The 15,506-nt window shown below is 53.4% G+C and overlaps 2 protein-coding genes across 2 annotated transcripts in view; one reads left to right on the top strand and one right to left on the bottom strand.

The window, feature by feature from the left end:
• RPL7A (ribosomal protein L7a) overlaps positions 1 to 15,506 on the top strand; it is a 199,057-nt gene that overhangs the window by 117,478 nt on the left and 66,073 nt on the right. The gene's annotated exons all lie outside the window — the stretch shown is intronic.
• OBP2B (odorant binding protein 2B) lies at positions 665 to 3,159 on the bottom strand. Its single transcript, XM_077850410.1, has 6 exons — positions 3,070 to 3,159; positions 2,596 to 2,723; positions 2,091 to 2,161; positions 1,514 to 1,624; positions 872 to 970; positions 665 to 690 (listed from the first exon to the last, which is right to left on the bottom strand). Exons 1-6 carry the CDS (start codon positions 3,157 to 3,159, stop codon positions 665 to 667), a joined length of 525 nt encoding a protein of 174 aa, XP_077706536.1.

Genomic DNA, 15,506 nt, shown 5'->3' with positions numbered 1-15,506 from the left:
GACAGAGGGTCATGGAGCTGCTGCCCCGGGGCTGCCGCAGAACTGCTGCTCGTGCCTCCTGCCCTGGGAGGGAGGGGGTGTCTGTGAGGCCCAGGCTGTGGCGGAGCCCGAGGGGTGGCTGCACAGGGCCCAGGGGCGGCTCCTGGGGGCTCCAGCCCTTGGACTTGAACCATCAGAAGGAGAAGCTTCCCGTGGGCCGCCCCCAAGGCTCCCAGCCCAGTCGGTCATGTGAAGTGTGAACGTGTGACAAGGTGACAAGGTGACTTCAGGTTGGGGGTGGGGGGCGCAGGAGGAGTGGGAATGCAGATCTAGACTCTGGCTCCACCAGCACTGGGCAAGCAGCCTTGATGCAAGTCTCTGAAACTCCAGTTCCAAAAGGACACACAGCCAGTGAGGGACTCAGGGGATCGGAGGCATCCCGTGCATGGGTCACCATGTTTCTGAATCTTTTAAGCAACTCATTGGGTAAACAGAGTCACGATGACTGTTTAGGGGTGAGGAGGGATTTCCCACACTGGCCTATCAGGAGGTCCATCGCCCACCTGCACGCCGGCCCGTGGAGTGCTCGCTGCCAGGGGCCACTCTACTGGATGTCTGCACCTGCCCGGCCCAGGTGGGACACGGCCTCTTGAAATCCCACTGACTCTGCAACTGTCCACTTACCCTACTGTCCTCCTGGAGAGCAGGTTTCTGTGGAAGGAAGGAAACACATGATTCAGAAGATCCCCAGGGCCCTTGCCAGCCAAGGTTTCAGACAAGCCCAGAGAGAACAGCCAGCGTTGGATGTGGTGTGTTCTCCTAAAATGTCACTCCGCTGGTGGTTCCACCATGGAGGCAATTGGGCAGGACCAGGCACAGGCATCCTTCCTACCGCTCTGCGCGAGTTCCAAAATCTCCTGGTTCAATCCTTTGGCTCTTGAGAATTCCCGAAAATCCTCCAAGGCCTCTTGGCTCTGCTCAGGATCCCTTCCTGTCAGGGAAACCAGGAGGCATGAGGTTGAGGAACACGACCAGGCAGCATCTGCACCCCAACCTGGGTGGGAGCCCGCGCACCCCCATGGGGGCCAGGCCAGAGGGCTCTGGGCCAGAGCAGGCGAGCAGCTGGAAAGGCGGAGCAGAGGAGCTGTGGGCATGTAGTGGGGGCTGGAGCAGCAGACCCAGGAGGACACACTGGGTGTCTCCGGGGAGCAGGGGGCCAGCTGCAGGACTCCCCAAGCCCCCCACACAGAGGCATTTTCTTCCCAGGCAGGACCCCACACTCTTGGAGCTCCCCCCACCCCGGGAAGGTGGTGCGGCCCCCCAGGCACAGCCTGGCCTGCTCCCTGACATTTGGGTTCCTGTGTTCTTGCTGGGCATGGACCCGGGCTGGACACCCAAATCCTGAACCCCAGGAATAGCGATGAGTCCTTCCCCGGGGGTAGTGGTGGGGGGAAAGCAGCCAGAAGGAGAAGCCACCTGGAGTGGGCCGGGGGTGGGGGGAGGGTCTGCAGGCACTGGGATGTGCAAGCCTCACCCAGAAGCTTGGCCATTCGGATCTGCCTCCCATGGAGCTCGCCCTCGCAGTAGAGAATGTAGTGGTCCCTCACCGGGGACGGCTGGATGAACACGACACGCTGGCCCTCGTCTGTGGGATGACAGCAGGACGTGTCCTAAAAAGGCCTCATGGTTCTCCAGAAAGAACCAGGGCTCACCCAGGTCCAGCTGGGCACACCATCCAGCCTCCATGCATTCCCACCCGGGTCTGGGCCCCCCTTGCCGGGTCCCAGAGAGGCTCCAGGCAGAGGGGTCTGAAGCGCATGGGGCACGGGGTGCTCAGTCCCCAACAACCAGGTTGCCCTCTGCCCCTGACCTGGGCACAGACATGGCTGGAATGCCCTGCAGGCCAGCCCTTCTGGGGACAGATCCGTCCCACTAGTACTTGGGGTGCGGTGCTGGTACCATAAGGCACTTTGGCTCAGCAAGGAGACAGTGGGCACTGAGGGGTCAGGCAGGAGCGGACTTCTCAGGCTGCGAGTCCGCCCCGGCTTCGTGAAGCCACCCCCTCCCCCAGTACATGCAGGGCACTGCCAGGCTCAGGCTCCAGGACTCACATGCCGTGTATTTGCCAGGCTCAGAGGTTTTGTGCAGGACCACCGTGATGTTCTGGCACTGACCATTTGTCCTGGAACACAGGAGCCCTGTGATGCCGCCCTGGGCACGCCCCTCCTGTCTCCAGCAGCCCAGGGCAATGCCACGTGCTGCCCTGGGTCTGGCACAGGCTGACGGAGCCACTGGCATCTCCCACCCAAGTCCCGACCAGACCCTTGGTGCCACATGAGGAAGCTCCCTGGGGCTCCCCCGGGAGGAGCTGGGGCAGTAGCTCCCCCAGTGTGCCAGTGCCACCCCTCTGGGGCCTCTCCTGTCCTCTGCACCCCCCGCCAGTGAGGCATCTTCTGTGGCAGCACCCCCTCAAAGCTGCCAGGTGCTGAGCATGAGGAGGGGCTGCCCAGGTCATTGCGTGGTCTGCTGGTCCCACCCAGACACTGGCTCTTGGGTGTGTGCATACAGGGGGTGCTGCTGAGGGAGGTCACGGGCCACCTGGTCGCTGACACTCACAGCATGGTGATCTTGGCTTCCAGGTTGCCCCCCTTCTGGGCTTTGAGGATCATGGGAGTCACTGAGTCAGGCTTCTCAGGCACCTCCTGGTCTGCTGTCATGGCCTTCAGATACCATTTCCCTGACACCTGGAGAAGGTTCACTTTCCTCAGGGCACAGGCCGGCTCCCCTGGGATGCCCCTCCTGCTCTGTAGCCCCAGGGTGTCCCCCAACCCCAGGGCTAGGGGCACAGAGCATTTCCCGGCCCACCTCCCTCCCCAGCAGATGCCCGGTGCCCTTGCCGGACCCCCAGGAGCCAGCGGCCAGGCCCTGCAGGCCAGCTAGGACCTCAGGTGTCCTTGCTCCCAGGGCCCTCCGCACCCGCAGCTGGTTTGGCACAGACCCGTCTTGCTCTGTCTGACCGTTGCCCCAGAGACAGCGGTTAGTGCCTCTCCCTGAGCGCCCCCGGCCCACCCTGCCCCATCAGGGCCTCACAGCCACAGTGTCCTTTCCCAAGGCTGGGGGATCCTGGGCCTGCAGGATCGCAATGAGGCTGAAGCCGATGGTGAGGAGCAGGGTCTTCATGTCTAGGGGGTCTGTGCTCACAACTGCCAACAGGTTGCTCGCCTGGGCTTGGACAGGCTGTGCGAAGGACATGGTCACCCTTTATACCCCTCTCGGCCCAGGGCCCCCAGGAGACTTGGCACAGACAATTGGCCTCTCCCTTCCCGCCCATAAACCGTGGCCAATTCTGCAGTGGAGCGGATAAAATGTCATTATTTTCAACTGTAGACTCTTGTTAACCAGCACAGACCACCACTGTGCAACCAGCGGTGCCACAGGCCAGAGGAACAGACTTACGAATATTATACAGGAGGGAGTGGGTCTGAGCGCAGGAGGTAGAGGCTCTCTGTGAGGGAAGCCACCAGGGGAGACGTGTAAAGTGCCAGTGGCCCATCCCCACCAACTGGGCAGACGTGTGACTGCCAGAGAGGGAGTGCAGTTTGGACCTGAGAACCATGGGGCTTGGTCTCCCTGACCCTCCTGTATCCCTGGGCATGCCTCCTAACCTCGAATTCAGCATCAAGAAAGGGACCTACTATGTGAACATGACCCTGTGTGTATTTAAGGGGACTATCTACACTCCTGCCAAGACAGGTACATGGGCATTTTGATGCACCCTGTCTGCTGCATGTGAAGGATTGGGCCTAGAAGGGAAAAGCCACGACAGGCAGGTGGCCACAGGGACAGTGTAGTGTGCACACACATGACATCATGCGGGGGCCCAGGGTTCAGGGAGGTGGGAGAGTGCAGACCCAACCCACAAAGCAGATGGGAACCAGCTGCCCCCCACCTACTCACCCGGCAACATCACCCTGGTTCCCCACACGTCACAGCAGACAGAGCAGACCAAACACAATTTAAGGTGAAAAGCATTATATAAGGATAAACAGAGAACCCGTACAAAAACAGCATAAGGAGCAATCTACCAAGAAGATACAATAGCCATGAGTTTGAAGGCAAGCTGCGGCAAAAATACAAAAAGCCAAAACAGTTGGAAGAAGCCAGGGCTCCTGTCAAATCCACGGTCACGCCGGGAGGCCTTAATCCTTCTCCACCCAGAACAGAGGACGCAGGTTTAATAGTTCATACCAATGCAGGAGATTCCAAACCAAAATGATAAAAATCTGTGTGTACAAAGACCCTGCCCCAAGAACTACATTCTTTTAAAACACACACGGAACAGTTATAAGGATTGTCCACACGCCAGGTAACATGAGAAATTTCAAGAAACAATACAAAGCATCTATCCTGTTTGGCTACAAGGCCGTGCAAATGGAACCCACAATGAACAGAGTGGTAGAAGATAAACCCACGCTTTGGGGATCCCTGGGTGGCTCAGCGGTTTGGCACCTGCCTTTGGCCCAGGGCGTGATCCTGGGGTCCTGGGATCGAGTCCCACATTGGGCTCCCCTCAGGGAGCCTGCTTCTCCCTCTGCCTGTGTTTCTGTCTCTCTCTCTGTGTCTCTCATGAATAAATAAAAATTTATATAATTTAAATTTTTAAAAATGTATTTATTTATAAATAAATAAAAATTTATTTATTCATGAGAGACACAGAGAGAGAGACAGAAACACAGGCAGAGGGAGAAGCAGGCTCCATGCAGAGAGCCCAATTGGGGACTCGATCCCGGGACCCCAGGATCACGCCCTGGGCCGAAGGCAGGGGCTCAATCACTGAGCCTCCCAGGCGTCCCTTTAAAAAATATCATCCTAAACAGCTCGTGGTTTGAGGAGGAAACCACGTGAAAAATACAGAATAGTTAGAAAACCATAAACAGCTTGGATGTCAAGTGACGCCGCGTGCTGGGGTCTGAATGTCCATGTCCCCCTCAAATTCACGTGCTGAATGCCTAGTTCCACGGGGGTGGGGTGAGGAGGTGGGGCCTTTGAGGGTGAGTAGGTTCTGAGGGAGGGGCCCCCTCAGATAGGATGAATCTGCGGGTGCCAGGCTGGCGGGCTTCCAGCCTCAAAACTCTGAGAAAGAAATGTCTATTGTTTAAACCCCTGAAACGACGAAAATACATGAGTTATAAGCATTTAAATCAAGGAGTAATAAAAGTAGCCTAAAGAAAATTAGAAGGTAAAAAATTACAAAGAATGGAAACTGAAGAACTGGGGTATTTTTAAAATGGGAGAACCCAAGAGTGGTGAAGCTGGCTGTTTGGGAAGAATGCATCGAAACAAACTTCTAGCAAGACTGATGGAAAGAATTAGAAACTCAGTCAAACTGTCTTAGTATGAGGAGGTGATGGGAACCGCAGGTAGACACCTGCGGCCCAAGCGACGAGCAGGTGCAGAGGCCGCCCCGAGGGTCTCAGCACCCCCAGAGGAGCGCGGCCCTGTTGTCCTGGGGCCCCAGCAATGGACCAGGGAAATAGAGGGAACGCTGGTGCACGAGACGGCTCACTGGGGTCCCGGGGGAGGTTCGAGGGCAGCGGGGAGAGCTGAGCTGCACGTTACCTTGGCCCCCGGGAGCAGCAGGGCAGTGGGAGGGCCTGTGCTTGCCCAGGGGCTGCTTCCAGGAAAGGTCATGCTGTGTTTCTGTTCCAGTTCTTTCTTTCCTTGAGCTCCTGCTAGGTCCCTGGCTTTTCTGGACACAGGACCCCTTTGTGCCTCTAGTTTGCTCTGTGTCATGGTGAATGTCACACAAACAGGAGTATGCCTGGAGGCCACCTAGATCCGTGCCTGCCTATCTTGGCTGCTAGTTCGATGCCAGCAGACACGGCTGCCAGGGGAGGCTTTGCCAACCTGTCTCCCCCTCCACCAGCACAGGGAGCTTCTCAGGGGCTCCTCTCACCCTCCTTGGACAAGGAAGATCCCAGAGAGTGGGATCCAGAGGCGGGCCTCTCCCAGTGGGTGCCTGGGAGCCATGTCGGGCTCCCCAATGTGGTCAGTGCTCGGATCCTGCCAACTCGGCCTTGGCCAGCACAGGCCCCATCACTGGCTGGTGCAGGGGCCTCATTGTGAGCACACTAACCTCTTGGCCGGGCTTCTTCCTGGGGACCAGGCATCTCTGCCACTGGGAAGGTACTGAGCAGGCAGCATGAGGGCCAGCCCTGTAACTGCCCCAAACTGCCCCAAACTGCCCCCGTGCCGCAGGACAACAATGTGTGCACATTCCCTATTGACCTGGGTCAGGACCGGGGAGCAGCACGGAAGGAGGTGTCATAAGCTGGAGCCGCCGGGGAGGAGGGAACAGAGTGGCTCTGCCTCTGTTTGCCTCCGGGACCTCGGACCCAGTCGGGCAGACCCAGGCCCCGGGCCTCTGCCCTGAAGCTCTCCTGCCTCCCGAAATCCACCCCCGCCCACCCACCCCTTACCCTCACTGCTGTGGGGGAGCTGGAGATGTCCCAGGTGGGGGCCCTGAGACCAGGCTCCTCCCTGAGCACCTGCCCTTCTGCCCACCCCAGGTGAGCACCAAGAGGCTCCTCTCTGAGGCCGGGCTTGACACTGATGCTCCTTCTGGGAAAGTCCTTTTTGGTGAAAGACTCAGAGATGAAATAAGCCATTTCTGCCTGTCTCAGAGGCAATGCGGGGGTGATAAAGAAATCACGAGATAGCCTCTGAGTCTGAAACCACATGCAGGGATTCGCAGCACCCTTTGGAGATCATAATTTATCAAAAACCTGAAGAAAACAATTTTTCATACCCAGGCAGAGGTAGGCCTCACATGTTATTAGTGCTGGGACCTGCTGTCACACCACCGGGCGCCCATGGAGGGGGCCGTGATGGCCTCAGCACTGTCACCCACCACCAGGGCACTCAGCACCCGTCCTCAGCCCATGGCTGCCAACAGCTTCAGAATTTCCATGCCCATGTGCACGATGCTCTAAAAACATCTCTCCATTTTTTCAAGAGCATGACTTTGATGCATTCCACAGGAAAACACCTACTCTCATCTCCTGCAAACACTGGACTTCTTCACACACAGGTGTTGAACACAAGCAGAGTGAATCTAATAAACTGCCAAAAGTGGGACTTGTGGGCCAAATGGCATGCATCTGTCCAATGTCCCCAGGTGTCACACCTCCAGGCCAACAGGGCCAGCCAGCCGTTGGGGAGGCTCGCAGGTGCCAATGGCCTTGGCCTCGGAGGGGCCATGACTCTCATCCCCTTTCAGGGTAGAGGCGGTAGGGCCAGAGTGGGGGTGGAGGGCCCAGTGCCTCAGAGGCTTGCACAGGCCAGGCTCAGGCAGGACAGCCCCAGGGATGGGCAGTCTGGACCCCCGCCCCCTCTGGGACTCTCCCTTTTCTCTTTTCCTGGTTTTTCTGGGGTCCTTGGATGTAACTGCCTGTGGGGTGCCCCCGTCCCAAACCAATAATAGAAATACTGCCCTCGGGGTGCTGAGCTGAACAAGGGAGATTCTTACTCCGAATTTTGAATTCTCAGCACTTTCTGATTTTTGTGTGCTTGGCTCTTGAACAATGTGGGCCTTAGGGGCACTGGACCCCCCCACTCCCCGTGCAGTCGAAAATCTACATATACTTTTGGAGGCCCCTCAAAGCTGAGCTACTAATGGCCCACTGCTGACCCGAAGGCTTACTGATCACAGGAATAGCCGATGGGCTCACAGGTGCAGTTCTGTGCACAACACACTGTCCTTACCACACAGGGAACTTCAGGAAAGATGTCAGCAGGAAAATCATACAGCAGAGAAAATAGACTTACGGCACCAGCCTGCGCTTACTGGAAACAATCCGGGGGTAACAGGATCCATGAGGTTCAAATCCGCATTATTTCAGGATCAGCTGTATAATCAGAATTTTTAAAAAGGTTGTTGGCACTAAATAGACACCAATATATTTGTATTGTAATTTTATACTTTATTTTTAAAAGGTTTTATTTACTTATGAAAGACACAGAGAGAGAGGCAGAGACACAGGCAGAGGGAGAAGTAGACTCCCTGAGGGGACCCCAATGTGGGACTCAATCCCAGGACCCTGGGATCATGAACCTGAGCCAAAGGTAGATGCTCAACAGCTAAGTCACCCAGGTGCCCCATAATTTTATACTTTTAAGAAAACATGTAAATTGCCTAAAATTCACCCAGCCCCCACAAAAGTTCCCCAGGGGTTTTAACAGGGTTGCTGTTAGGAAAAACATTAATTTAGGGATAATCTGATTGTTGCCATGATTTCTCCCCTATTCATTTGCTTCCCATCCAGTCTGCACCCCCGTGTCCCCGGACACCGTTGGGCATTTCCTTGCTGGTTTTCTGAGGCCTCAGAGAGATCACTGGGATCAGCCGACAGTGTCCTCAGGCTGTTGGGCACGCTGGAGCGATGGGAGTACAGGAAGTCAGGGGCTCCATGAAGCCCGTGGTGGCACTTTGGTGGCTCGCCCAGCAATGGTTCTCCTCCCTCCGTCCTCCCCCATGGACCGATGTCCTCCTGGGCACTGAGCACCCTCCCAGCCCCATGGTGAGTCTGGCTGAGCTCACAGTGACCCCATCCTCTGGTCGGTGTCAGCTCTGGAAGGAGCAGGGGAGACATGGTGGGGAGACTGGCAGGGGATGTCTGAGAACCACAGTAGGAACCCCGTCGGGATGAGCCAACCATGTGGACCCTGGAGGAGAGACAGGGAAAGCTCCCAGGCCCTCAGTGACCTCATGGAAGCCTGCCTGAAACTTAGAGTCCAGGCCTGCGAGCCGATGCACAGCCAGGTTGGTCTAGCAGTGTGAGGCAAAGCAAAAGTGGGGGTCCACTTTTGAGATTGGCCTTGCATGGACGGCAGACAGTGAGGGTGCTGTGTTGGTGGGGAGGTGTGGGTGATACTGGGTGCCAGCGTCAAGGACAGGCAGGTGCTGCGCAGTGAGAGGTCAACTCTAGTGAGATAGGGGCTCGACATGGGCCACCATCACTACTGATTTCCAGCTACAAGGAAGGAGGCGCATGGACAAAGCAACAGGATATGTCCCCAACACTGTAGCAGCTGACCTTTAAAACTCCAGATAGGGACATGCCTGTCTCAAGAGTCCCCACTCAAACGATTACGCGGTCCATCACGCATGCAGAAAGCCCACGTTAATATCCGTGTGTGAGCTGGTGTAAGTTGGCCTGACTGAGCCACGGGGAAGTGAATATCAAACAATTATGTGGTCTGCTGTGCACGTGGAGAGCCAACATCAACATCTGTGTGCACGCGGGCGTTAGCGGGCTTGGCCACGCTGTGGGGAAGCGGAGCCGGTGCCAGGCTGGCAGCCCCAGCACCCACCGCCGGGCAGCGGGGGCCACATGGACCTGGAGATTCCGAGGGGCAGGTCAGCAGCTGCCACCTTCCTGTAGGCTGAAGAGAACAAGGACCCGTGTCCATCACCACCTGCTTTGTCTTGATTTTGTTCTGCTTTGGGGACGGGGGAGGGGGTGGATGTTGCAGGGGACAGTGGAAACTATCCCAGAGCGAAATGGGTTTGGTGACTAAGCCGAGGATCTCAGTGACGCACCTCACCTTGAGCTCCGCCCCAGGCACCAGCACTGGGAACATTCTGATCCAATCGCAGGGTTAGTTTTGGAAATAATTTTCTTGTTCTCTGTAAAGATTTTATTTATTTGACAGAGAGAGAGAGCGCACGTGCATAAGCAGGGGGAGCAGCAGAGGGAGAGGGAGAACCAGGCTTCCTGCAGGACTCGATCCCCCCCTGGGATCGTGACCTGAGCCTAAGGCAGATGCTCAACCATCTGAGCCACTCGGGTGCCCCTGGAAATATTTTTCAATTCTTTCTTCTTCCTCTGCCCCAGTCAAGGGACAGAACGGCTTCTAGGTCACACTGCCTTTTAACCACTTGATCGGCCGCGTACTTCACATTCCCTGGTGTTCATCTCTATTAATCATACAATTTCGTGGCTTTTACTATATCTCACAATTGTGCAGCCTCCAGCAAAATCTAGTTTAGAGCATTCCTACTTCCCCAGAAAGGTCCCTCATGCCCACCACACATCAATGGCCAATCCCACCCCAGCCCCTGGAAACCAGCACCATGGATTTTTCTCCTCTGGAGATTTCATACAAAAGGGGTTCGTACATGCAGCCCTGCTCCTCGCACTCAGGAACACATGGTCCGGATTCCTTCCTGTAGTAGTGGTGCTGGCACCCCAGCCCTGAATACGATTCTATTCCATCCTGTGGATGGACCACATTTTGCTTATCCATTTTGTTTATTTCCCATTTAATGAGCATTTAGGTTGTTCCCACCTTGGGGCTATGAGGAAGAATGCTGCTGTGAGCATTTTTGTAAAGGCCAGCCCTCCCCAGATCTCTGGGGGTTGTGCCAAGAGGGGTTGGGGTCCTGAGGCATCCAGCAACTCTCCAATTATTTGGAAAACTACCAGGCTGTTCTCCGTGGTGGCTGCACCACTTCACAGTCCCGCTCACAGCCTCTGGTGGTCTCGCTTGCCCGTCATCCTTGCCAACACCTGTTAGTGCCTATTTTCTGGACTGGTGCCATTCTGGTGGGTGCGAGGTGGTGTCTCTTTGTGATTTTGATTTGTGTTTCCCTGGTAACTGAGGGCGTCCACTCATTTTTCATGTGCTTTCAGCCATTCACATGTCTTCCTGGGTGAAATGCATATCAAATATTTTACTCATTTTTTTTAGATGGGTTGTTCATTTTTATGGCTTCTCCTGCTCCTCCTACCCCTCCCCCTGCCTCTTCCTCCTCCTCCTCCTTCTTCATTATTTTTGTATTTTTCTCGAGAGTTCTTTATTTTTTTGTTTATTTAATTTTTTAAAGAATTCTTTTTTTTTTTAAAGATTTTATTTATTTATTCATGAGAGACACACACACAGAGAGAGGCAGAGACACAGGCAGAGGGAGAAGCAGGCTCCATGCAAGGAGCCCGATGTGGGACTCGATCCTGGGTCTCCAGGATCACACCCTGGGCTGCAGACGGCGCTAAACCGCTGCGCCACCGGGGCTGCCCTAAAGAATTCTTTAGATATTAGATACAATGGTGTTTTTTGAAATGCAAAAGTTTTTCATTTTGATGAAGTCTAATTTGTCTTATTTTAAATGGACCATGCTTTGGGTGTATATGTAAGAAATCTGGCCCACCCCAGGTCATGAGGATTTTCTCCTATGTTTTTTTTCTTCAAGTTTTATAGATTTACCTCTTACATTTAGATTTATGCTCTATCTTGAGTTGTTTTTTTCACATGCTGTGAGGTCAGGCCTGAAGTAATCTTTTTGCAAGTGGTTACACAATTATACCAGGAGAATTAGTAGGAATGTTTCTCTTTCACTATTGAATTGCCCCGGCACCATGTCAAAATCAATGAGTCATAAATATTTGGGATTCTTACCGGACTCTCCAAATTATTTCATTGATCTTATGTCTCTCCCTATTGCAGTATCACACTACCTTGATTGCTGAAGCTTTAGAGGAGATTCTAAAATTAGAAGTATAGGATCCCCGACATTGTTCTTTTTGAAGATATTTTGGCTATTTGGGTACCTTGCAATCCCATATAAATTTCAAAATCAGTTTGTATATTTCAAAAACAAACCAAAATAAGGACCAACCCAAAATCCCACTTGGGTTTTGTCAGCAATTGAATTGAGTCTACATATTGATTGGGGAGATTTGGGGAGATCTTGACAACACTGAGTCACCTGATCCATGAGCACAGAACATCTCATGTCCTATAACATCTGAGCCCTCGGCAATGCTTTATAGGTCAGCGCACAGGTCTTGCCCTTCTTTTATTAAAGTTACTTCTAAGCATATTATTCTTTTGGGACATGTTGCAATTGGAATTGTCTTCTTGCTTTCATTTATAGATTGTTCATTGTTAGTATATAGAAATACAGTGGAAACATGCATGTTGGTTCTTTTTGATCATTTCTTTGTCTTTATTTTCTCTGTTCCATGAGTAGTTATCAACCTACTTTCCTTTAGTTTTTTCAACATGGTTGACATTAATTCTGTTTCTACTTCAGATCCTGGCATCCTAGTGATAGGTGAGTGCTTGCTCAGAGGTTGGGCTCAAATACTTTCAGTCAGGAAGGCTTCTGTTCTTTGCCAATGGATCTGGGTATGGGAGCACATTCAAAGGTCTGACCATTTACAAATCTGCCCTGGATGTTTGCCAACCATCTCATGTCTCCTCTGCACATGTGCAAGGCTTCACGCTGAGCCAGGAGTAAGCAGAGAACTAGGGCCCTCTCTGGTCTTTCCTGACTGTGCTGTTCTGTGGCTCCATCCTGCATCAGGAAGCTGAAAGGTTGACCTCCCAGATCAGCTGCCACTGAGATGGCCACTGTTTCCAGAAATTCTTCAGAGCAGGGATGGGATTTACCTACCAGTGTACACATCAAGTTGGTGACCTCTGACAGTGGAGCCACTGGTGCTCCTCATGTGTCACCGCCCCCCCTCCCTCCCCCACCCCCAGGATAAACATCACACTGAGGGTTTTGGGGAAAAAACACCTGAGGTTCTCACTGTCCCTACCTGACCTTCAGATGCTCCTCGGTGACTTGTGTGCCTCTGGTCTCTTCCTGGAACCTAATCCAGTGCTGGATATGGGTGTCCAGTGGCCACAGAGCTCAGGATGTCCTGGCGAGGGAGGCCCATGAAGGGCCCAGAAGAGGCCAGACACAAGGAAGACAACAGGACAGAGCTTCCCAAGGGGAACACTGTAAGGGGAAGAGAATCACAGGGGCCCTTGGGAAAATGCAGAGGCTGTGGAGATGTTGGCTGAAACTCTGTCATTTGGTCAGAAAATTTATGTCTCAAACCCCCACTCAACACTGGGTAAGTGACTCTTTGTTGATTTTAGGAATCTGTGCATAGGAGCCATTATAACTCACGTTGCATGGAATCTAGGATAAACTTTCTTGTTTATCATATTTTAGGACTAGATACTTCTAGAGGAAGTGTCCAGCTTGAGCCTCTCTATTCTTTGTGCAATGGACTTCCATTTTCAGGACCAAATTCCTGGTGCTCATCATCACTGCTAACCCTGAGGACTGCCCCTGTCACCTCCCACAGTGGACCTGAGTGTCACGTGGGCAGAGACCACAGGGAGGGGTGCTCACTGTTGAAACCTCAGTGTTTGGTGCACAGCAGGGACCCAGATCCTCTACTGAGGGAGGGAAGGTGAAAGGGAGGATGGGAGAGAGGGAGGGAGGATGGGAGACTAGAAAGGGAGTGATTGAATTAGGGAGAGGGTGTGAGGAATGGAAGGGAAGCAGGATGGATGGGGGAAGGGAAACCACAGAAGTAGGGTGCATATACCAGGAGCCAGAATTTGGGGTAAGATCCAAGGGCATCACAGCCTGGGCCCTGATTGGTGGTACAGGCCCTAACTAGCGGTCCTCCTCGTACTGACCTTCCTTCTCCTGGGATCTGCTGTCATCCTGAATCTCCTCCACCTCCTCCTCAAACAATTCTGAATATTCCCAGGAGCTGAGTGGCAGGAGGGGGCTCAGGAGGAGCTTCCTGGATTCTGTGCCCCAGAGGCAGGATGCTGAGACAGCCTGCCTGGTGGCTCTTTCTGTCCTCAGGCACCAGGCAATGATTCCACTTTCTCAGGGAATTCAACCCATGTCATAGATGGGGAAACTGAGGCTCACGCCAGAGACTGGGGTCACTAGAAAGTTGATCTGGGTCAGGGGCCCCATCTCTTTGACTTTGGATTGTTCTTAGCTGTGGACCCAACGCTCAGCATCCTGGAGCACAGGGTCCTAGCTTCTGAGGGAATGCACCCTCACATCAGGAGGCTCTACTGAACCCAGGGGAGCAGAGCTGACCATTCTGCCTAAAAAGGGACAGGTGGCCAGGAATGGATGACTCTGGACTCTGTGGGTTCTCCCACTACTGGACCTGCCATTCCCCCAACAAACTCTGCTCTCCAGGGGACTTGCAGGGACCTCTGTTTCCTCACATCCTCAGCATGGCTGCTGATCCTCACACCAGACACCTGCAGATCTGAGGGTGACCAGCGCTGGCCCCATAGGGTTTCCTTTGCCAGAGTCCCTCCCCGGGAGCTCCCGTCTCTGACACATACTCGCGGTCCTCCCTTCCCCTTGCACAAGCATGTGTTGGTCTCTGTCCCTGTGGACCCCATGAACGTGGAACAGTGTTTGCACCAGAGGCTTGTGAAACCTTTCTCTGGCCTTGGGTTGTGACAATGCTTCTGCCCTCCGAGGGGTGTCTTCCAGCTTTCTGCATTTCCCCTATTTCTGTGTTGGCCACAGGAGGAACCCGCCGGCTGGGTTGCCTTCTGGGGTCTGGCTATGGGGTCCCAGCAGGATAGGGGATCTCAATTCCTCCCCTGAATCTTCTGGTTATGACCATTCTAGTTTCTATGTCCATGAATATGGCTACTTTGGAGGTGCCCAGGTATGGATTCGTTTTTTTAAAGATTTGATTTATTTATTTGAGAAAGAGGGTGGGTGGCTGAGGACAGAGAGGGGGAGGGAAAAGCAGGCTCCCCACTGAGCAGGGAGCCGGATGCAGGGCTCCATCCCAGGACCCTGGGATCATGACCTGAGCCGAAGGCAGACACTTCACTTGACTGAGCCACCAGGTGCCCCACACTGTGGATTCATGCAGTACTTGTCTTTCTGTGACAGCTTCATTCACTGAGCCTCGTGTCCTCAGGACTCATGCATGCTGGAGCAGGTGTCAGGGTTTCCTTCCTTTTTAAAGCTGAACACTATTTCATTGGTGGAGAGACCACATTTGGTTTCTCCCTTCATCCATTGGTGGACATCTGAGTTACTTCTACCCTTCGGCTACTGTGAAGAGTGCTGCTGTGCACGTGGGTGTGCAACTATCTCTTCCAGACCCTGCTTTCAATTCTTTTGAACATATACCCAGAGGAGGGGTTGCTGGATCATACTGTAGTTGCATTTGTAATTTTCTTTTTTTTTTTTTTAAGATTTTATTTATTTATTCATGAGAGACACAGAGAACAAGAGAGGCAGAGACACAGGCAGAGGGAGAAACAGGCTCCACGCAGGGATCCCGATGTGGGACTCGATCCCAGGACTCCAGGATCACACCCTGGGCCAAAGGCAAGCGCAAAACCGCTGAGCCACCCAGGTGTCCCGCATTTGTAATTTTCTGAGATGCTTCAATCCTGTTTTCCATAGTGGTTCACCAATTCACAATCACACCAGCAGGGCACAGGGTTTCCACTTTCTCTGAATCTTTGCCAACATTTGGTGTTTTCTGTTTCTGGTAGTCATCACAGTGAGAGTGAGATTTTTATCTCTGTGGTTTTCGTTTAATTTCTCTGATTATTAGTCACATGGAGCATATTTTCATACACTTGATGGCCATTCACATGTCATCTTTGGGGAAATGTCAATTCCAGTCCTTTGGCCATTGTTAAATCGAGTCATTTGATTGTTTGGTTGTGTTGTA

The sequence above is a fragment of the Canis aureus genome, chromosome 16 (assembly GCF_053574225.1).
Source record: "Canis aureus isolate CA01 chromosome 16, VMU_Caureus_v.1.0, whole genome shotgun sequence".
Lineage (NCBI taxonomy): Eukaryota > Metazoa > Chordata > Mammalia > Carnivora > Canidae > Canis > Canis aureus.
Note: the sequence above shows the minus strand (reverse complement) of the source record. Positions and strands in the feature narration are given on the sequence as shown.

Coding starts and splice junctions, on each gene's coding strand:
- OBP2B (XM_077850410.1), bottom strand. CDS start 3,159: ATGAAGACCCTGCTCCTCACCATCGGCTTCAGCCTCATTGCGATCCTG. Junction 2,162..2,595: donor GAAGCCAAGATCACCATGCT/GTGAGTGTCAGC, acceptor CCTGTGTTCCAG/GACAAATGGTCAGTGCCAGA. Junction 1,625..2,090: donor GCCTGGCAAATACACGGCAT/GTGAGTCCTGGA, acceptor GTCATCCCACAG/ACGAGGGCCAGCGTGTCGTG.